This window comes from Nannobrachium achirus, assembly GCF_963921795.1.
Source record: "Nannobrachium achirus genome assembly, chromosome: 11".
NCBI classification, from domain to species: domain Eukaryota; kingdom Metazoa; phylum Chordata; class Actinopteri; order Myctophiformes; family Myctophidae; genus Nannobrachium; species Nannobrachium achirus.
Window position 1 is genome coordinate 5,082,425 of NC_137820.1, and position 22,712 is coordinate 5,105,136.

A 22,712-nucleotide genomic window follows, 5' to 3' on the forward strand; every position below is an offset into this window, starting at 1 on the left:
TCGAACGATACTTTAGTACCCTGACCTAGAATGAGCCTCTGTTTACCAGCGCTCTGCGCGCGTCACCAGCGAGCATCATCAGCGAGCGCCGCTGAGGCTTATGGGTAATGTAGTGTTTTTTGCTAATCTGGCGATAAAATAGTAATATTGATTATTATTATTTATTGGTAGAAACGCCAGGAAAATTTAAAAATGCAGTTTTGACAGATCAAGGTGATGAAGTGGTTAAATAGTGATGCTGTATTAACACATTTAGCCATGGACTACCTTACTTTGAGAACCAGTGATCCAAACACCTCTTCAGACTCCATCTAACCCTGTAGCCAGGAGAGTAATAGTGTTTGTTACTTATTACATATTACTCCTTAAAACAGTAATAATATTACAGTATATTAGAAGTCAACAATCAGCCAAAAAGGCTATAAAAAAGCAGCAACCTTTGTTGTTTCCATTATTTGATCGAACACAGACACGGACAGGCTTATGTGCTTCCGTAGAGAAAGCCTTGCAATCCTTAGTTATCCTGATTGAAAAATGCACTGTTTTGACTAACAGAGAGTGAGAACAGGGAAGCGGGGAAACAGACGATTCTGTGAAAGAATGATGTCATGTAGCACTTGTCCCACTTGATTCCATCCATCCATCTTTCCCTTCCAAGATGAACCTTATTTTGCCGTGCTACTCCTCCCACAGTTTTAGTGACACGCACTTGGGCCATTTGTCAAATCTACCGGCTTCATCTGCATGTTGCTAATAGCCGGGGACCCAGTCCCACAAAATGGTAGAGGACCTGTGATGTTCTGTTTTATCTATTAGTTTGGTCATTAAGGTCCACAGAATGACAGGCCTGCTCTGCCGGAAACATCGCGAAAAAAAGTTATGGCCATTTATATATTCACTGTCCCATTGACTCCACTACACAGGAAAAGAAAAATATTTAAAAAATGTCAATGGGACAGTGAATATACAAATGGCCATAACTTTTTTTCGCAATGTTTTCGGAAGAGCAGGCCTCTCATTCTGTGGACCTTAATGACCAAACTAATAGATAAAACAGAAATAAAAAGTGCGGCAAAACATCAAACCCTATTCCTTACACTATAAGCGATATGTTACATAGTTTAATTTATATACATTTATTCATGAATACATTTTCTCCATTGACTTTAATTACAATTTTCTTTCCCAAATAGATAATGTAAGAATGTAATTTCGACTGAACCAGAAGTGTAGATATTCGATCTACAAGCTCACAATGCATCTCACCAGCCCCTCTCTCTCTCTCTCTCTCTCTCTCTCTCTCTCTCTCTCTCTCTCTCTCTCTCTCTCTCTCTCTCTCTCTCTCTCCAGGATGCAGTGGTGGTGTCTCTCGCCCAGCTTCTGGGCGGCTCTCTCTGCCAGCTGGACCTGAGCTCCTGCGTCTACCTGACGGACCGCTCTGTGCACGCTATCGCCACCTACCTGCAGGGCCTGGAGGTGCTGCGGCTGGGCTGGTGTGCAGAGATCACCGACTGGGGTCTGCTGGGCATGACGGAGCCCCCCAAGACCTGTGAACCCCCCCAGCACACGGTGAGACCCCCCATGACCTGTGAACCCCCCCATGACCTGTGAACCCCCCCCATGACCTGTGAACCCCATGACCTGTGAACCCCCCCATGACCTGTGAACCCCCCCAGCACACGGTGAGAACCCCCCCAAGACCTGTGAACCCCCCCAGCACACGGTGAGAACCCCCCCAAGACCTGTGAACCCCCCCAGCACACGGTGAGACCCCCCATGACCTGTGAACCCCCCCAGCACACGGTGAGACCCCCATGACCTGTGAACCCCCCCAGCACACGGTGAGAACCCCCATGACCTGTGAACCCCCATGACCTGTGAACCCCATGACCTGTGAACCCCCCCCATGACCTGTGAACCCCATGACCTGTGAACCCCCCCATGACCTGTGAACCCCCCCAGCACACGGTGAGAACCCCCCCATGACCTGTGAACCCCCCCAGCACACGGTGAGACCCCCCATGACCTGTGAACCCCCCCAGCACACGGTGAGACCCCCCATGACCTGTGAACCCCCCCAAGACCTGTGAACCCCCCCTGACCTGTGAACCCCCCCAGCACACGGTGAGACCCCCCCTGACCTGTGAACCCCCCCATGACCTGTGAACCCCCCCATGACCTGTGAACCCCCCCAAGACCTGTGAACCCCCCCATGACCTGTGAACCCCCCCAAGACCTGTGAACCCCCCCATGACCTGTGAACCCCCCCATGACCTGTGAACCCCCCAAGACCTGTGAACCCCCCCATGACCTGTGAACCCCCCCATGACCTGTGAACCCCCCCAGCACACGGTGAGAACCCCCCCATGACCTGTGAACCCCCCCAGCACACGGTGAGAACCCCCATGACCTGTGAACCCCCCCATGACCTGTGAACCCCCCCCCCCCAGCACACGGTGAGAACCCCCATGACCTGTGAACCCCCCTAAGACCTGTGAACCCCCCCAGCACACGGTGAGAACCCCCATGACCTGTGAACCCCCCTAAGACCTGTGAACCCCCCCAGCACACGGTGAGAACCCCCATGACCTGTGAACCCCCCCATGCCCTGTGAGTCCCCCCAGCACACGGTGAGAACCCCCATTTCGTGCAAACAAATGCTTGCAATGGATTCAGAATCATGAAAAAGTTTTTCACTTTCACTTTTTTCCCTTGTATAGAAAGTGAATTAGAGCAATCTTTAATTCTCATTTTACGACCAGATCCACATGGGGAAAGTGCTTGGATCCGTCAATTTTTGAATTCAGCCCACAAAAATACCCCTAGTTGCACATTTTCACGCTTTTTGCCGGAAGTGATCACATTAGCCTATTTTTGTTACATATTTCTCCCACTAGTGGGTTGACAAACATCAGGGAAATGTAGATTTACCATTCTGCCCCCCTGGTTTACAACTTCTAACGGCGCTGAGTCGGCTCATGCGACCTTCACAACGGTCGACACGACGACTCGCTCATGGTGTCTCCCATGGCTCAAGGTCGCCTGAGACGGCGCGCCTCCGTCATGGTCAATAAATATACTTTATACGACAGAGCTACTGAGCCTGTTGGTCATTTATCTCCCAATCAATGGTGTGATTGACCTGCCCTGTTGCTCAGTATCTCAGCTACTGCACCCTTCAATGGTCTGAAAAGACCTGACAAATTCCCATTCAGTACATTGATATTATGGGTGGTTATCAGATGTTTTTTTGTTCTTTTTTTCATAGTACTGTGTATATTTGTGTCATTTAATGTCTCAATGAATTGAGTACAACGGACCCCAATGTAAACAAGCCACAGTGCTTTCTTGTAGTTTAAATCCTATTAGCAGACCTTGTATCTGAACTGTACTGTCCTGTGCTTTTCCTATGTGAACTGCTAATAAAGTATTCAATGAATCAATCCAAATAATGAACGCTAACTAACCAATAAGGAAGGAATAATCTAACTGCAGACATGTGAAGCACCCAGCACATCAACTATTCCATTCTTCTCCAGCAGAGGTCGCTCCTCTGCAATGCTTTTCTATTGATATTAATACAGCCTATTGGTTTGGACGATATATATTGGTGATTATTTGACTTCTCTTGATCAGTGTCTGCACTTTATGCAGCCGATGTGTCCTGGTTTTGTATCCACCTTAAAGCTGGTGATCCTGTTTTTGGGCACATCATTATAGACATGCCCCACATACAGTAGACCTAAACTCTGAGAACATTTCACTTACAAGCAAAAGCAAACAAACAAGACTCCTCTGACAGAGACTAAGGAAATAGTATTTCTGCATTTGTACATGCTCATGAAGTGCTCTGTGCTCAGAGTGAGGGGTGCAAACAAGGAAATGAGCACAATTAAACTTTATGAGCGTGTAAAGATAAAGAAATACTGTTTTCTTAGTTCATGCAGCGAGCAAGTCTTTCAGACAGTTTTCCTTTATGTTTTTCGAGACCACCGTACCTGCAGTCAACCCGGAACAAAGGACAAAGAAGGGGGTGCAACAGTTTACCCTGTATTTTATAATATGGTCGCATAATGTGAATTCTGGTGGTTGTGTCTACAGGAGGACAAGGGACCCAGTTTCACGCGGACCTTTGGGAACATGGGCTTCTTCCGGCCTCCCAGCCTGCCCTTCCAGGACAGACCCAGGCTGGTGACAGAGCAGGACCTGGGCCTGTTCAGACAGCAGGATCAGGTGGGAAAGACCTCACTCGTTCATCCATGGGTTCTCTAATCAGTGTTTCTCAACCCTCTTTCTGCATGGGCACACTTTTCATGTCCCAAGAATCCATGGGCACACCAACGCAAGAAGGGAAACCTTGTATCTCCCAAGTTTCAAATGTGTACGTTTCTTTCGCAATGTAAAGCCCTGCTTCATCATACAAGGCTGTCGCACAACAGCTGATCTACAAACACACAATGCCTCGCACCACGAGGCGTTGTGTGCTTGTAGATCGGCTGTTTTCACTAGTTTAAATCATTTTTAAAATGATAAATACAATACTGGCTTTCAAGCAGTTTCAAGGGGCACACTTGACCCTTCTCAGGGGCACACCAAAGGTCCCCAGGCACAGTGGTTGAGAAACACTGCTCTAAATAATAATATCCACCTAATACATACAGGCAGCCTCTGTAGATAGCTATAAAGCACAGCTCAAGACCTATTCGTCACTCTTGCTTTTAGTTTGCTACTATACGGTTTTCACACCATGTGTTTTTTCCAAGGGTTTTCCCTTTGGATGATGTAGGTTTGACGTAAGCTTTCCAAGGATTTTCCCTGTTTCTCTGTTATACTGTACTACACATGTCATGAAGTCAGTGAGTGCGGCTCACTTCACACTGGTGTGATTTTTAAATGTGTTATTATTCATGTCCTCACTAGAAAGTCCTATACTGTGTCTTCATGGCAGGCCTCTATGCTATCCACCATGTCTCTCAGTAATCAATAATAATACTATAATGAATGATTAAAGTCCTATACTGTGTCTTCATGGCAGGCCTCCTTGCTGGCTCTGTCCAGGCTCCAGGAACTGGACCTGTCTGCCTGCTCCAAGCTCACTGACATGTCCATCACCCAGGTGAGAGGATTGACACATACAGTACAAGCTCACTGACATGTCCATCACCCAGGTGAGGATGAACACATACAGTACAAGCTCACTGACATGTCCATCACCCAGGTGAGGATGAACACATACAGTACAAGCTCACTGACATGTCCATCACCCAGGTGAGCATGATCACATACAGTACAGCTCACTGACATGTCCATCACCCAGGTTGAGGATGAACACATACAAGACGTTCTCTCTTTTCAGGGTGTTGGGTTTGGTGTGGTGGTTGTGAGGTTAAAGGGGAAGACAACCCATTTTCAATATTGAACTATGTCATTAATATACCTTAGAGGAGTTGTGTGGAAATAAATAAAAAGTTCCCCCTCTTCTTTGTTGCCTAGAACTGGAAGATTGATTTTGGGGTTTGTATTGTAAAGTACAGCGGTGTGATGTCATCAAGTTGTGATTTGCAATACAAACCCCAAAGTTCTAGGCAACACAGAAGGGTGGGAACTTCTTTTTTTATTTCCACACAACTCCTCTAAGGTATATTAATGACATAGTTCAATATTGAAAATGGGTGGTCTTCCCCTTTAATTCTACTCACCACCTACAAGGTACTCAATAATCTGGCACCAACCTTCTGGAGGTCTCTAAGGCCAAGTACCCTGTACCGTACCTGGGGGGACAGGGCTTTCTCTGCACTCTACAAAGAGCGTGCAAGTCACTACTTTCGGTGCCGTTTCCGGCAGACAGTACAAAGGCACGCCCTTTAGCCAATGAGGGACCACCGTTCTCGGTGACGTCACCACCACCAAGTGTGACCTGATATAAATAACAAGGCACAAGTTGGCACCTTGACAGAGTGCCAACTTGCCCAGCCACATACTGTACATACTGTACATACAGTACATACAGTACATACAGTACATACAGTACAGACAGCACCAAAAAGCACCGAAAGTAGTACTTCTGCGGGCGCACAAGTAGGCCAAATATGGCCACAAGGCGCAAGACAGAATGCAGTCTAGTTATTATTATTTTAACTTTAAGCATAGTTTCTGTGAGGTTAATAAGTTGGGCAGTTACTATGAAAAGCTCCACCGGCTGTCAGTCAGTCTGTCACGTCACGTCACGTCACTCTTTTGCCCTTCGCCACCGTTGGCCCTATCAATGCCAAACTTTGCACACACACACTCCTTGGCTGCCATAACCACAACCTCCACCCCTCATTTCTCACATGGCCCTCTCCTAGCGCCACCATGAGGCCGATTCTTGCAAAACACATTTTGGCCTAAAATCACCGAAAGCGGTACACGGTATCTCTACAGTCATGTCATCAACATGGATCTGTCCCATTTCCCCATATTCCCTCCTGATTGGCTACGCTTGGCTTCTAAGGTTTGTGTATGTGACCTGACAGTCGCTTATCTTACTGGTGTAACATGTAGGGGCGGCATAGCTCAGGGGTAGAGAAACCGTTATTAGAGCACGAAGGGTTCCCAGTTCGAATCCGGGCTCCCCCCGAGTTAATGTCGAAGGGTCCTTGGGCAAGACTCTGAACCCCTAATTGCTCCCGGTGAGCAGGTTGGTGCCTTGTATGAATGTGTGCGTGAATGGGTGAATGTAATGCACAATCTCTGTAAAGCGCTTTGGATAAAAGCGCTATATAAATGCACCATTTACCATTTATGTTTGAACTCTAATAACCTTGTCTCTCCCCCCATGCAGGTGCTGTGTTTCCCAGCGCTCCAGCGTGTCTCTCTGTCCCTGCTTCCAGAGCTCAGTGACGAGGGCCTGGTGTCTGTGGCCTCCCAGTGTCCCTGTGTGACCCGCCTGGCCCTCAGCCACTGCTCTGGGATCAGCGACCACGGGGTGGCCCGGGCCGCCCCGCTGCTCCACCGCCTGCAGCACCTCAGCCTGGCCTGCTGCAACGTCACTGATAGGTGGGTTATATACAACACCAGTGGTTCTCAACCTTTTCAGGCCGCGACCCCCAAAATAATCATATTTAAGAGTTGAGGCATTACATTTTGTATAACACTGTTCTACTGTTAACATTGCAGATCTACATGCTCACAACTCCTCGCCTTTCGAGGCGTTGTGAGCATGTAGATCGGCTATTTTCACCATTTCTGCCTAACATATTTGACAATTTGGCCAATGTTTTATTTGTCATTTTAGAGCTGTTAACTCATTTAGTGCCACCCCTTTCACCACTAGAGGGCGCCCAGTGGCCATAGAAAATCCCATAGAGATATGCTGGTATATGCAGAAGCCCTGCAGCCATGACTTGCCTGAACACTTTCCTTTGTGCATGTACAGGAAGAGGATGAAGTTAGCTTGAAGTTAGCTATTGGCTACCAAGCATTTTAGAAGCCTTATTTTCGTCAACTTAGCCATGATTAAACCTTGCACACCTCATGCATGGGAAAAAAAACAGAGAAGAATGAGCTCTAAAAAATCCAATGCAATCCTGGATTGCATTGGAGTGGATTTGTGCAGTTTGTTCACAGCTTTCAAACAAAAAAATCCGATTGGAAATCCGTTCAGGCATTCTTGAGATAATCGCCATTATGTTTTACATGTTATGTAAACAAACATGGCTGCCCTGTATGTTAGATGGGGTTGTATGGGGGTGGAACATGCAAAATCGCGATTGAAATCATGTTCACTAGATTTGATGGGGTCCCAAAAAAAAAATCTAAAAAAAAAATTTCAAAAAAAAATATCCCGAACTAGTTCGGGATAGGCACTCAATGAGTTAAAAAGTCCTTAAATTGTCACATTAGAAATGTGCAGATACCCTCTATACACTTAAACTTTATGTTGGTTTGTTTACTGTTGAGTGAGAAACCAATGTCATCATCTGAGGACGCCCCCAAAATAATTTGGGGACCCTCTGCTCTCCTCTCAGGTCTCTATACCAGGGGTCTTCAACGTTTTCAGGCCAGGGACCACCTTAGTTGAGAGAGAGATGAAGCAGGGACCCCCACAACCTGTTCATAGATTCCATATAGTTTAATCCTTTGACAGCACAATCGTCAGTGTTTTTTTTTTTTGGATTCATGTCAATTTGTGTTTTCAGATATTTAACCACTTGAACCGTCAATACTTAATAATAAACTTGACCTTTGACTCTGTGCTTTTTCCCCCTCTGCACCAAACCTCTTTGCCGAAAATAGCCGATCTACAAGCTTGTAGATCGGCTATTTTCCGCTAAAGTTCTCCGAATATGGACGCTAGGGTTCAAGTGGTTAACTCATTCTCTGCCAAGTTCAACTTGCCTGTGCAATAGAACTGCCAAGGATTTCTGACGATTTCACTCATCTTGGAGGGACAATTGCGCATTGATGTTGAGGCATAAAATAACAAAACAAAGGCCTATTGGAAAGGCCTATTCGTGTGCTTTCCAGTGGTCCAAACCATACGTTTCAAACATGTTCGCTTATCTCAGAAAGTGGAAAAGTAAGGGCATGGTATGGGGTCTTCACAGGCTGCTGAGAAGACATTTTGAGTAAAAGCATGTTTTAGTTTTGAAAATGGAATAACTTATGAATAAAATATGATTGCTATTATAAACTATACCTTGCTGGAAAGGCAAATTCGTGCTCTTTCCAACGCTCTAAACCATACGTTTCAAACGTAAGGTGGAAAAGTATAGGGTATGGTATGGCGAAAAAACGGCTTCTGAGAAGAGTTTTTTTTTGGGGGGAAAATTGAATAAATATGAAGGAGCTATGAATACTATATAAACTATACCTCTCTGGAAAGATGAAGTCGCCTTCTTTCCAGTGCTCCCATCCAGATGTTTCAAACATGTTCTGTTGTTTAGAAAATTGGCCATGTATCACCCAAAACACCTCTAGGAACAAACTGAATACATGTTTTAGTAAAGTAGACTCTCGATCAGAACTCCTTTCTGCCTTTTATTTTTGGCTTCAGTGATGCAGAAGATATTTACAGTGTTTTCAAACAAAAGGGAAAAATAACAATGAATAAAAAATAAAGTGATTTTACAGACTTCAAGTGCATTCACAGTTCTCAATAGTGCTTTTTGAAATTACAAAAACAAGTGTTCTCATTCTCTCAGTAGTGGTTCAAGTAAATGACAATGAATAAAGGAACATTTCAACCCCCCCCCTCTGTAGTGGTTTTCAAGTAAACTACAAAATATGAACATTCCACGCCTTTTCAGTAGTGGTTCAAGTAAATGGCAATGACAAAAGGAACATTTCCCACCCTTTCAGTAGTGCTTCAAGTAAATGACAAAGAATAAAAAGTTCAGTTCTCACGTTCGCTGAGGGTTTCAAATGAAATAAAATAAAAATGTCAGGAACAGAAGAGCTGGGCAGTGAATCCACTGGCTCAGAAGCTGAAAAACACAATATAAAAAATAGGCTAGTTATAGTTTTTGCAAGGTAATATTGTGCACAAAATCAGTAGGCCTACATTGTTTCCATCCCCATCATGTCTCAATGTATGCATTTTGACACTTAGAATGAATGAAGACTTTTACAGTTGCTATGTGGATGTTTGGATTTTTAGATGGATAAAAGCATTGAACACAGATACAATAAATGTAGGCCATCTGTAACAAAAATAACCGTACCTTGACTAAAGCCAACCAATGATTCGCTGTCACCTGCAGATGGACCTGGCTCCTCACACTCAAGTGTCTAGATTGATCACAAAGAAACAAAGCACACAGATTTAGTACAAAACTAAACTGCAACATGCGTGCACACCCACACAGTGGCGCTCTCGCTCAATCTCTCTCTAGAGAAAGATCCACAATACATGTGGGCATACATTGTATATACTGTTTGTTCAGACTTACTGTTTTCTTTTTTGTTTTTCTTTACATATCTACTGCATAGTACTGTGTTCTATTTGTCTGTCATTCAATGTTATATGAGATACTTCAATGGTTTCCAGTGGAAATAAGCTTAGTCTTTTCATGGATAACCTTTTAGTAGACCTTGTACCAGTGAACTGTACCGTCATGAAACTGTACCTTTTCCTATGCAAACTTCTAATAAAGTCTTCAATCAATCAATACATGAGGAAAAACAATGCTGCCATTCGTTCCAAAAGCCATGTAACTATACAAATGCCACAATGTTTGGGCTCATTGCGCGCAGATCAGAGTGGGTATGGCAGGGGTATGCAGCTGCCATACCTTGGCTACAGAGGTAAATAATAAAAATGTAGGCTCTACTTTTCATCGTGCCTGTTGCTAAGGTATGGCAACATGACTGGTGTCTTGCACGCGTGCCCTGCACGCGCGCGTGCAAGACACCAGTCATGTTGCCATACTTTAGCTTGTTCTGAACTGACGCCACTGGGAGAGATGCACTCACTCCGTATGCAGAACACAGCGATCACATACAGTACAGAGAGAGAGAGAGACTGAAACACGATACAAATGCTGTTCCCCCCTTCTGATTTACCAAAGTCATGATTTACACAAAATGAACATTTGTATTTTATTCTAGAGCAACGAGCGCGCGCGCACACGCAACCTCAACTAGGCAACACAACGAGGAGCACAGATCCGTTGGGAAAGGCCTGGCGTTGTTTGCCAACGTGTTTGGGCTCATTGCGCGCAGATCAGAGTGGGTATGGCAGGGGTATGCAGCTGCCCGATCACATACAGTACAGAGAGAGAGAGAGAGACTCAAACACGATACAAATACAAATAAAATGCTTCGTACCACTGGTGTTGGCAGCATCCCTACGGCTCCATGTCGCCGTGGTCCGTCTCTTCCGAGTCGTAGGAACTTTCAGCCAGATCCCTGAACGCAGTGACTCTCAGGCTGCGTCTAAGACCTGGAGTCGCTGCCATCGGTCTCCACTCTCCACTGCAGCAGCCGCGGGTGCCACAGGGCGCTGGCTTCTTCTTGGGCGCTGCGCTTCTGGAGCCGCCTGGACAGCAGGGTCGGCGACGCGTCGATCAGTTGTGTGAACATAATCGGCACCCGATTGTGCATTGAAGATGGAAGGTTTAGGAGGATTGTTCAAGTGAGCTGAATCAAACTCGTTCACGCCATGGCCAGAGCCCTAGAGTTGCGTCACTCCCGTTCACTTCATGGGGCCAGGTCTTCTACGCACACATCTATTGGCGTATAGTGACAAACGGCGAACCGGAAGTTTACAAAATGCATTGAAGTCTATGAGGTGTAAAGTGACAATGAACCACGTGACCAGCGCTGTTTCTGACCCCGCGGTGACACCACTCTCTGATTATACTGCTCTGGCCATGGCCAAGCATGCCTGCAGGGAGAAAAAAAAGAGGAGAAACCGATCGCTAACGGTCTGTTTGAGCGACCGTCATGTTTCAGGGTTTATGGATTATAAACTATCAGGTAAGGCTATGTTTTACAACCATTTATACAGCGATCTGTCTGTGTTGTTGTTGTTGTTGTTACTTTTGGCACTGAATTGAAATGATGTTGTACTGTCTGAAACAGAAAGCGGACTGGTATCTGCTTGCTGGATTGCTATAGTGTGTGTGTGTGTGTGTGTGTGTGTGTGTGTGTGTGTGGGGACATCACGATAGTTTTTCACTTCGACGTGCTGTGTTAGTTGTGTGAACATATCGGCAATGTTTTACAACCATTTATACAGCGATCTGTCTGTGTGTTGTTGTTACTTTTTTTTTGTCTGAGAAGGGTAGAGAGAGGTTTTGAATGTTGTACTGAAACAGACAGCGGACCACCCAGCTGATTGGCTGGCACACACACACACACACACACACACACACACACACACACACACACACACACACACACACACACACACACACACACACACACACACACACACACTAGCACGCCCACACACAAGCCACGGCTTTCTGGTTACCCGTCTCGCTCTCATTGTATAATTGGTTTCAGGTTTCTGAGAAGAGGTTTTTCTTTTTGGACAATTTAATGATGTTTAATTTCATGTGAGGCTGTGCACTTTTGTTTAATGTTGTAAAAAACACTGTCAGACTTTGAGGAAGTGTATCATATGTTGTGAGAGGCTGGATAAGGCTGAGATCTTTTGTGTACAGTATGTACAGTAAAAGACGTCCAGAAGACGTCTGGCACCGACATCCCCAGGGGAAAAGACGTTCTGAGGACGTTTAGCAGGGAGTGAGTTAATATAAAAAGGAGAAAAAAGGCTTCTATCACACACAGATTTGGAGGACCCCCTGTAGTAACTCTGGGGACCCCCTAGGGGTCCCGGACCCCCTGTTGAAGACCCCTGCTCTATACTGATGACTCTCTGCTCTCTCCTCAGGTCTCTGTGTGTGCTGATGACCCTCTGCTCTCCTCTCAGCTCTCTGTGTGTGCTGATGACTCTCTGCTCTCCCCTCAGCTCTCTGTGTGTACTGATGACTCTCTGCTCTCCCCTCAGCTCTCTGTGTGTACTGATGACTCTCTGCTCTCTCCTCAGGTCTCTGTGTGTACTGATGACTCTCTGCTCTCTCCTCAGCTCTCTGTGTGTGCTGATGACCCTCTGCTCTCTCCTCAGCTCTCTGTGTGTACTGATGACTCTCTGCTCTCCCCTCAGCTCTCTGTGTGTGCTGATGACTCTCTGCTCTCTCCTCAGGTCTCTGTGTGTGCTGATGACTCTCTGCTCTCCCCTCAGCTCTCTGTGTGTGCTGATGACTCTCTGCTCTCCCCTCAGCTCTCTGTGTGTGCTGATGACTCTCTGCTCTCTCCTCAGGTCTCTGTGTGTGCTGATGACTCTCTGCTCTCCCCTCAGCTCTCTGTGTGTGCTGATGACTCTCTGCTCTCCTCTCAGGTCTCTGTGTGTACTGATGACTCTCTGCTCTCTCCTCAGGTCTCTGTGTGTGCTGATGACTCTCTGCTCTCCTCTCAGGTCTCTGTGTGTGCTGATGACTCTCTGCTCTCTCCTCAGCTCTCTGTGTGTGCTGATGACTCTCTGCTCTCTCCTCAGCTCTCTGTGTGTGCTGATGACTCTCTGCTCTCTCCTCAGCTCTCTGTGTGTACTGATGACTCTCTGCTCTCTCCTCAGCTCTCTGTGTGTGCTGATGACTCTCTGCTCTCCTCTCAGGTCTCTGTGTGTACTGATGACTCTCTGCTCTCTCCTCAGCTCTCTGTGTGTGCTCTGCTCTCTCCTCAGCTCTCTGTGTGTGCTGATGACTCTCTGCTCTCTCCTCAGGTCTCTATACTGATGACTCTCTGCTCTCTCCTCAGCTCTCTGTGTGTGCTCTGCTCTCTCCTCAGCTCTCTGTGTGTGCTGATGACTCTCTGCTCTCTCCTCAGCTCTCTGTGTGTGCTGATGACCCTCTGCTCTCCCCTCAGGTCTCTGTGTGTGCTGATGCAACGCTGCAAGCGGCTGAAGACCCTGGACGTGTCCATGTGCAAGGACGTCTCCATGGCAACGGTGGACCTCCTCCAATCACAGCTGCCCTTCCTGGAGAACGTCCAGTGCCGCTTCGTGGGCGGGGCCGACCCCACCTTCACGCTGTGATCCGATTGGACGCCTGAAGTTTTGTCATTTGTTTCAGTTTTTTGTAAATGTCGTTAAAAAGAGCAGGCAGACCCCGTTTTGCATCATTTGCACATCGTACTGAAGTACGTGGCATTTAGAAAGTTAGCCGAATCTTTGATCAATCTGGGAACTAAATGCTTACCAATAGCATTCTTCATAAATGTGTTCATAGGAGTCATCACTTTTCACAGTTTTGTGGGGGACGTTTTTAGCCCAAAACAAATGCTTGCAATGGATTCAGAATCATGAAAAAACCCTTGATCCCTCACATGCTTATTGAAGCGGTGAAAGCCGCTTCCAAGGAGTGGCTTTGTCTGTCCCGTCCAGTCTGTCCCATAGGCTTCCAAGGAGTCTGTGTCCGTGTCATGTCCCGTGCATGCAGTATTGAGGATTGGTCAAGCTTCACATGACAATTTGGCCCTCCAGACAAAATCATTCATTCATTAAGAATTCATAAAAATATAGAACTAAAGCACATAGAAAGTATAGATCTAGAACACAGAATGTATAGATCTAGAACACAGATTTCATAGCTCTAGAACACTTGGAATGAAAATTCACTTCGAACTGAGGTTTGATTTTTTTAATTTTGTATTATTATTTTTTTTATATTTCTTTCCTGTTAGTCAATTGGACCCCAAAGCAACAAAAAAAAAAAAAATGTTATTTCAATGGTAGTGGATGGAGAGACAGGATTTTTGTCCAACCAAGAAACCGCAACCAATGGGTGCGAAGAAGAGAACAATCAGGGGCGGGACTTGACAAAGGGTCAATTGGCAGCAGAATCAGTGGTCATCATTGCCATACAGGCTTGTGGTGGATATTTCTGTCAAAATAAAAATTTTGCCACGGACATAGAAAATGAGTGGACAATAATATGACCAGAAACACTGAATGACCATAACAGGACTAAAGCCCTTTGCACACAGGCGCGTTTATCCGCACGGACAAAACAGATATATATATATTTTTTTCTTTTAAAGAAAACAATGATTCTCTACGACCTCATGCACACCGGATCCGAATTAGCCGTGCGGCAGGTGGCTGCGGCCATGCGTTTTCTTTTTGTTTGTTTTTTCGATCGAACCCAGTTCGATTCGTGTGTCTTGTCGCATGCGGTAAAAAACTCATCACTCCTTCTATGACTCCTTTTGGGATCCGCAGCGCCGATTCCGCACAGCAGTGCACACCAAATCCAATGCGTTATATTCATGCAGCAAACAAAAAAAAAACGCAACTGTCCTGTGTGCAAAGGGCTTAACTCTGAGAGTGTTCATATGGGACCAAATAGAGTTAAGGGGGTCCTTTTAGTACCATTTAGTAGTTGGACTCCTAATATGCCACGGTGTCAAAGTAAATAAGTGTCATACATATTCTGAAGAAAATCTGGAGACTTGACATTCAGTAATTGGGTCTTACTCTTATGATCAAAATAAGAACATTATAATGGTGTGTAAAAAAGGAAAATCAAATATTTGCCACGGACAAGACCAAGTCTTTGCCACGTGTACGGATCGTGTTCGTACTTATCGATGACCCCTGGTGTTAAAGGAGTCTATCAGCACTTTTTGAGCGGTGGTCACACCGTCTCCTATACGTGGCCGTGTGTGTGGGTGTGCGTGCGTGTCTGTCTGTCTGTCTGTCTGTCTGTCTGTATGTAGCCTACAATGCCTTTTCTGACCACACATGTTAAGGGAGGGGCGCTGTTTTTCAGGCCAGGCACACTCACACTCACATTCACACACACATACACGCACGCGCGCACACACACACACGCAGCCTCCACCGCTCCGTTCACATTTGGTGTGATTTTTCTTAAACAATCAGCAGCACAATACTCTCCATATTATCATTCTAATGTTGTGTTCTTGCTGTTCTACATACAGCCAAGCAGTTGAAGAAACTGCAGGTTGAAGCTTTAAACTTTGCTCTTATGAAATATCCGGGAAGCATCATGGTTTTATGGAATTTACCCTTTATGCAATAGAACGTGTATTATGTTGCTAGTTTGAACCATTCTAGTCATCTTTAATCTTATATAAATGACTGAAATCAGTCGAGGCGACTGAGAACTTGAATCCATGTACAGTAGAAAGATATTTGAGAGGGACCATTATGTCAACATGTGTGTACGGTTTAAATAATGATGTAAACATGTATGTACAGCATGTACTGTACTGTTTAAATGTGTTTGTGTTTAGTTGGGTCGGATGAAAATCAATCAACATTATCAGGGATGTGTATAATAAAGACTGAATACATCAACAGAGTCAAATTTATTTTAATACCGTCTTGTAAATATTGACCTATTTATGGCAGTAGACCAGGGTAGACCTCGGACCACTTTTGGGCCATGAATATATTGCAAGAATTATCTGAACTATTTTGTTGATAATAAGCTATATGTATGTATGTGTATGTATGCTATAGTTCCATTATTCCAAGTAGTAGTGTTGATTTTGACACATTTTTATTTAGTTTTAGTCATAGTCTTTTGAATTCAAAGATACCGGTTTTAGTCATGTTTTAGTCATCTGCAATGTTTTCATTTTAGTCGAGTTTTTGTCGACTAAACACAAGGTTTTAGTCGACAGATGATCTACAGATGATTTTGTTGACTCTGCAATGGCAGATTTTACACCAATCTACAAGCTCACAACACATCACAAGGTGACGCGTTGTGAGCTTGTATATCTGCTATTTACAGAGTGCAACACCCGAGCCCAACCAAACCTAAAATGACTTTTAGTTCTTACTGGATATCCTCTCCACTAGTCTAACATTTTAGTCTAGTTTTTATTTATTTTTACGACATTTTCAATACATTTTAGTCTTGGTTTTAGTCATCCTACTTTTCGTCTGTGAAAAAAGTTAGTCGACGAACATTATTGGTCATAGTTTTAGCCCACAAAAATCAACACTAGGCCTTGAAATGTGACGCAAATCTCACAGTTGCAAAGATCATGAAACTGAGACATAATGGCTGAAGGAGGTATCCGTGATCGCCAACTTGTAGATTAACATTTCTATTTTACAAACAGACATCTGTTAGTTAAACATCTACATTAAAGTGGGCCTACACCTTTCAGCTGCATTTTCATGTCTTGATATCACTCACTGTCAAGTCAACATGCATACAATTTGCTCACTTCATTCTTACTACTCCATCTTGTGGTATAATCTAGTCAACATTGTTTCAATTAGAGCAGGGTGGGCAACTTTGATGATGGAGAGGACCACTATATTTCCACACTCACTCCAGAGGACCACTATATTTCCACACTCACTCCAGAGTACCACTATATTTCCACACTCACTCCAGAGGACCACTATATTTCCACACTCACTCCAGAGGACCACTATATTTCCACACTCACTCCAGAGGACCACTATATTTCCACACTCACTCCAGAGGACCACTATATTTCCACACTCACTCCAGAGGACCACTATATTTCCACACTCACTCCAGAGGGCCACTATATTTCCACACTCACTCCAGAGGACCACTATATTTCCACACTCACTCCAGAGGACCACTATATTTCCACACTCACTCCAGAGGACCACTATATTTCCACACTCACTCCAGAGGACCACTATATTTCCACACTCACTCCAGAGGACCACTATATTTCCACACTCACTCCAGAGGACCACTATATTTCCACACTCACTCCAGAGGACCACTATATTTCCACACTCACTCCAGAGGGCCACTATATTTCCACACTCACTCCAGAGGGCCACTATATTTCCACACAGAGGACCACTGTATTTCCACACTCACTCCAGAGAGTCACAAACAATGCATATACAAGCTCAAAACGTGCCTTGTTTTGAGCTTGTAGATCTGCTATTTTTGCTATTTGTGAATTGGAATCATGTGCACTGAAGGAAGCATGAGCTCAGTTCGGGGCTCTCCCAGGTTGGCAGAGGGAGAGCAGAGCTCAGTTCAGGGCTCTCCCCAGGTTGGCAGAGGGAGAGCAGGGCTCTCCCCAGGTTGGCAGAGGGAGAGCAGAGCTCAGTTCGGGGCTCTCCCCAGGTTGGCAGAGCCCAGGATTACGGCTTATAGGCAACTGGCACTGGGGGGAAATGGGTTACCAAATCGTGGGATACAAATTTAGAGTAAACATAATAAAATAAATGTTTCATTTAGATGGGGTGCGGTGAGTGGAGATGCCCTACTCTCTTCATGCAAAGGCTGAATATAGAATGTATAATACTGGATGCTTTCAAGACCATATTCCAACCTGCAGGAACTCTGAAATATAAACAGATAATGCCTGAGACCAAGAAGAAGAAAAAATAAGCAACCTGCTCTCTAATCACACATTCACAAAACCAATGTTCGTTATTAAAGGAGTAGTTCACCCCCAAAATGACTTTTTTTCTATTGATTAGTCACGCCATGGAGAGTAGAGTTCAATAATATTTTTTGGTTTTTGTGACATTCCTAAGACAAAAATGTGATAACAATAAATTTACCCCCATTCATTCTGGATGGTGACCCGTTTCGAAACGTGTCACCATCCGGAATCAATGGGGGCAAAAATTTACTCTAATCAAATTTTTGTCTTAGGAATGTGACAAAAACCAAAAAATATTATTGAACTCTACTCTCCATGGCATGACTAATCAATAGAAAAAAAATCATTTTGGGGGTGAACTACTCCTTTAATGTTTGCATTTGGATATTATTTATGGTCTGGGAACTCATTTGGGGTGAACTGATTTGCTCAGAGCCCAATTCAAGTGTCCAGTTCTCCAGTGCCCTCTGTTTTCATTGATTGATTGATCGATCAATACCCTTTGTACACTTACATGTTGTCCCGACCCCCAGTTTGGGAACCATTGACTTAGGAGACGCATAATGTGTTTTGAAGTTTTACTGTCAGTCAAAAGGTTCATGAGCTATGTCTGTTCATAGTTAGCATTTTTCAATTGACTGCTACAGCGCCACCCTTTGACCAATGAGTTTTGTGTCTTTGTCATTTGGCATAGACCTCTACCATATTAACAAGGTTTGTAAAAGATAACTTCATGGTTAAGTAAGTCAGAACTCAGAACTGTATAAAAGATGCAGAAGAAATAAACCAACAACAACAACAACAACAGGGGACAAGGACCTCTAATAATATTAATAATCATTAAAACATACAATAGACACAACAGTGCTCTTGAATGTGTTTTTATTGACAACATGAATATGAGCATTATGGAAGCTCTTTAATGTAATGAATGTCTTTATTGACAACATGAATATGAGCATTATGGAAGCTCTTTAATGTAATGCTACCAGGACCAGTGGTGGAAGAAGTACTCACATTTTTACTGGAGTAAAAGTACAAATACCTTTTACAAGTACAAGATACAATTTAGACATTTACTCTTCATGACTTACAAGTAGAACCACAATGTAGAAATTCTCTACAAGGAAAATACCTGCATTTTTTTTAAGAATAATTTTTGACTTCTTTAAAAAAAGTTTTCAAAGTCTTTCATAACGTGATCAGGGCCGGACTTACCATTGGGCTAGGGTGGGCACGAGCCCAGGGGCCTCAGGGGAGGGGGGCCTCAAAAAAAAAATAAAATAAAAAAAAATAAAAAAATATTTTTTGGAACCCAAAAAATGTAGTAGGCATGATCGCAATCGCGAAATTCCATGTTTAACCCCCATACCAACAAACATGTCAGCCATGTTTGTTTACATTTCAAGAAAACATAATGGCTGCTAGCTCATGAATGCCTGAACGGATTTCCATTCGGATTTTTTTGTTTGAAAGCTGTGAACAGTGTGGACACACGTGGTGCATGATCTAGGCATGGGCGTGCATGATCCGTGCACTATGAATTACATGGAAGTCTATGGAGAGGGAGGCGTTGTGGAACTTGGAAGCCATTTTGAAAAGACCCTGAATGAGTAAATTTAATGATGACATTTTAAAGTATTGCAATCCAAATAAAGTGATATTTGTGTTTAGTTACAGTACATTTTGTTTTATTATTGAGAGGTTCTGCTCTGCTGGCCGCACTGCATGTAGCTGCTCTGAAAGCTTAGTGCAGTCTAAAGCCCGCCCACTCTATGTATCCGGTACTTTCCACACACATAGGCTACACACATGCACACACACCCCACTTCTGTATCCGCTTTAAACCCTTCCAATGAGCCAATGAGGATACACAGTCAGATTATGCACGGGCCGGTCCGGAGGTGAGGTCACGGTGTGGTCAGGTGGACCGGAGGTGGAATTTTTGCGCGCGCACGAGGGCCCCTTTATTTCCCCTTGCCCAGGGGCCTCATCTCATATAAATCCGGGCCTGAACGTGATGCTTGTAGATCTGCTATTTTGGAAGGGCTGAAGTCAAAAACATGGCTTAAATGGTTAATATGTGTTTTGTATTAATAATGTAAATCTACAAAGCAACTAGTTACTAGAGCAGTTTAATAATTGTAAGGCAGTCCAATATTTGGTGCACAAACACCGATTCTTTGGGTGGTCTTTTTGTGGGGGTCCCTGGTGCCATTTCACACCAGAAATGTAGCCTACTACAGTGAACTTAGCATGCTTTCTGGCTGTTTTAAATAAAGGTGTTTGCAGCGCGTGTAGGAGCGCTCCATTGTGTTCACCTGGACCGCGCGGAGGTGACGAAATTCGGGGGGGATGAAGATGTACTATTCTGTCCATAACGGCAGACGGCATATAAGCCATCATATGCGATGTTTCATAATATATATAATCATAAACATTCTATATTTATAAGGTCAAGTATTATACTTAATAATTGGGACTAATTAAGAACCATTATCATAGTTGTAATAGGCCTACATTTACAGTAGCCTAGTCATTTTGGTTTGATAAGGTTGTGGGCAGAACAATTTGTCCTTGTTTGTTATTTGACTATTTTTACTTTAATTATAATTAAAGACACTTCATAGTGAATTAGTGATTATAATAAATAGCCTATGTCATGATTGCTAAATCAGATTGTGTTTATAATATAACACCGGCGTGCCTCCGTCATCTCCACCGAAAACAAGCGCTCCCCCCCTTGTTCCATTGTCGAAACTGCGTTGCTGTTTTGATTCACGCGTTTGCAGCTGCAGGTTAAAGGACAACTTTGGTTTTTTACAACAAGGGTTCATATTTTAGATTGTAATTAGACAATTCGTTCTATTGTTTTAGAGATTCTTATTTCAGTGTTTGGGGCATGGGCATGTTGGGCTAAATATGTCATTTTACACAGAATAAGCCCATTCCCAAGATACAACACAACCTTTCATGGTTGGATGTGACTTATGGGGGCTAGTAGTGTTACTGTAAATAGCAATAAAGAAACTGCTGGCTTATTGTGTCTAAAAATACATATTTAGCCACTTGTACGCATGCCCCCATGCATACGCATGCCCCACATTTTAGCATGGTAAACGTGATAAAACAATAGAACGAAGCAAATGAAAACATTTTAACATTCACTTTTTCTTTTCTCTAATTACAATCTAAAATATGAACCCTTGTTGTAAAAAACCAAAGTTGTCCTTTAACGATGTGGGAGGGCACTTTGACATCTCTCATCTCTGCATCAAGTGAAAGTAAAGCTGACTGATGGCAGCAAGTAATTAAAAACAATTATTATTATAGTGAAATTATAATGATTTAGTCAAATGTTTAATTGTCTTGATGTGGACCATGGATGTTGGACAGGCCAGAGAAAAAGGGTACTTCTTTGAGGCAAAAGGATTTAATAGATTGTCAAAATAAAATAATGTATTTTGCCTGCAAACCCCCATTAGAGAAGATGTGTGGTTTTCTATTTTCAAAATGATTCCACGTTAAATCTGTCATTATTTCTTTAATTATTATTATATTATTATTACCCTTATTACCCCCATTAAATTACTTATTATTGTAAAAGTATGTGTAAATTGTACTTAAACAGAGTATTGTAGTAAATGTAGTCAGTGAGTTTCCATCAGTGTCAGTAGCAGTGTTACATAGAATAGAGCAGGAAACCACTGAATGTACAGTGATTGTCTGAGGTGTCATAGAGCCTGTAGGAACCACCAGGTAACCTCATGTCTACTGTGTCTCCCTGCTCCATCTCTACTATCACTGCATTAGATATGGATTCTAACTGTCCATGATTATTGTATCCCTGGTTATTAATGAGTAGCTGATTATTTTTATACATGCGGATGAACACACGCTCTGATGATGCCCAGTTAGCAGCAGTGAATCTGAAGTAATAAACTCCTCTGACAGTAGCACGAAAAATACCTGGATAACACAAAGACACACACACACACACACACACACACACACACACACACACACACACACACACACACACACACACACACACACACACACACACACACACACACACACACACACACACATTGACATTTTTAAACACTGTTAAGCTCTATTTTTAAATGAAATAAAAATAGATGATCTATAAACAACACATAGCAACATATTGTGAGCTTGTAGATCACATATTTTAGAAGAATGTTTGAACATTTTAACCTGTAATGGCGCAGCAGAGTTAACCCTACACATGCTGTTACTGTGTGTTCACAGAGATAGTTGTGTCATTAGTTGTTCAGAGATAATTGATTGTGTAAAACTTCATTAATGTAATTAACTTAATCACCACCTACCTGTAGATGGATTGTAGGCGTTGCCGATGTTAGTGTGAACTCTCTGATAAACCAGAGTGGTTTCAGAACTAAATGGTCCAACATATCCAGAACCCAACCCAGCAGAGAAGGCCACCTTTGGTTGGTCTGTCAATAGAGAGCATTATCACATTATTTATATAGTTATAAAAGCATATAATATAATGATTATTATATTATTTATATGATTATGAAGTTGCTGTCAGGCAGAAACCTCTTATCACCAAATTTCTATACCTTTTAAATTAAAGCCTTACTTCGTCATACAAGAATATTGCAAAAATAGTGAAAATAGCAGATCTATAAATTCACAACGCCTCACAGTGTGAGGCATTGTGAACTTGTAAATCGTCTATATGAAGTTGTTGTCAGGCAGAAACCTCTTATCACCAAATTTCTACCTTTTAAATTAAAGCCTTACTTTGT

General features: G+C 43.5%; 1 protein-coding gene across 1 annotated transcript in view; it reads left to right on the forward strand.

The window, feature by feature from the left end:
* fbxl9 (F-box and leucine rich repeat protein) overlaps positions 1-13,582 on the forward strand; it is a gene marked incomplete at both ends in the record, with an annotated part of 38,883 nt that extends 25,301 nt beyond the window's left edge. Inside the window, 5 exons of the mRNA XM_080736260.1 lie at positions 1,351-1,569; positions 4,102-4,233; positions 5,036-5,116; positions 6,824-7,038; positions 13,414-13,582. Coding sequence (XP_080592386.1) covers positions 1,351-1,569; positions 4,102-4,233; positions 5,036-5,116; positions 6,824-7,038; positions 13,414-13,582 — 816 coding nt within the window. The remainder of the gene's footprint in view (positions 1-1,350; positions 1,570-4,101; positions 4,234-5,035; positions 5,117-6,823; positions 7,039-13,413) is intronic.
* Between the last annotated feature and the right edge of the window lie 9,130 nt (positions 13,583-22,712).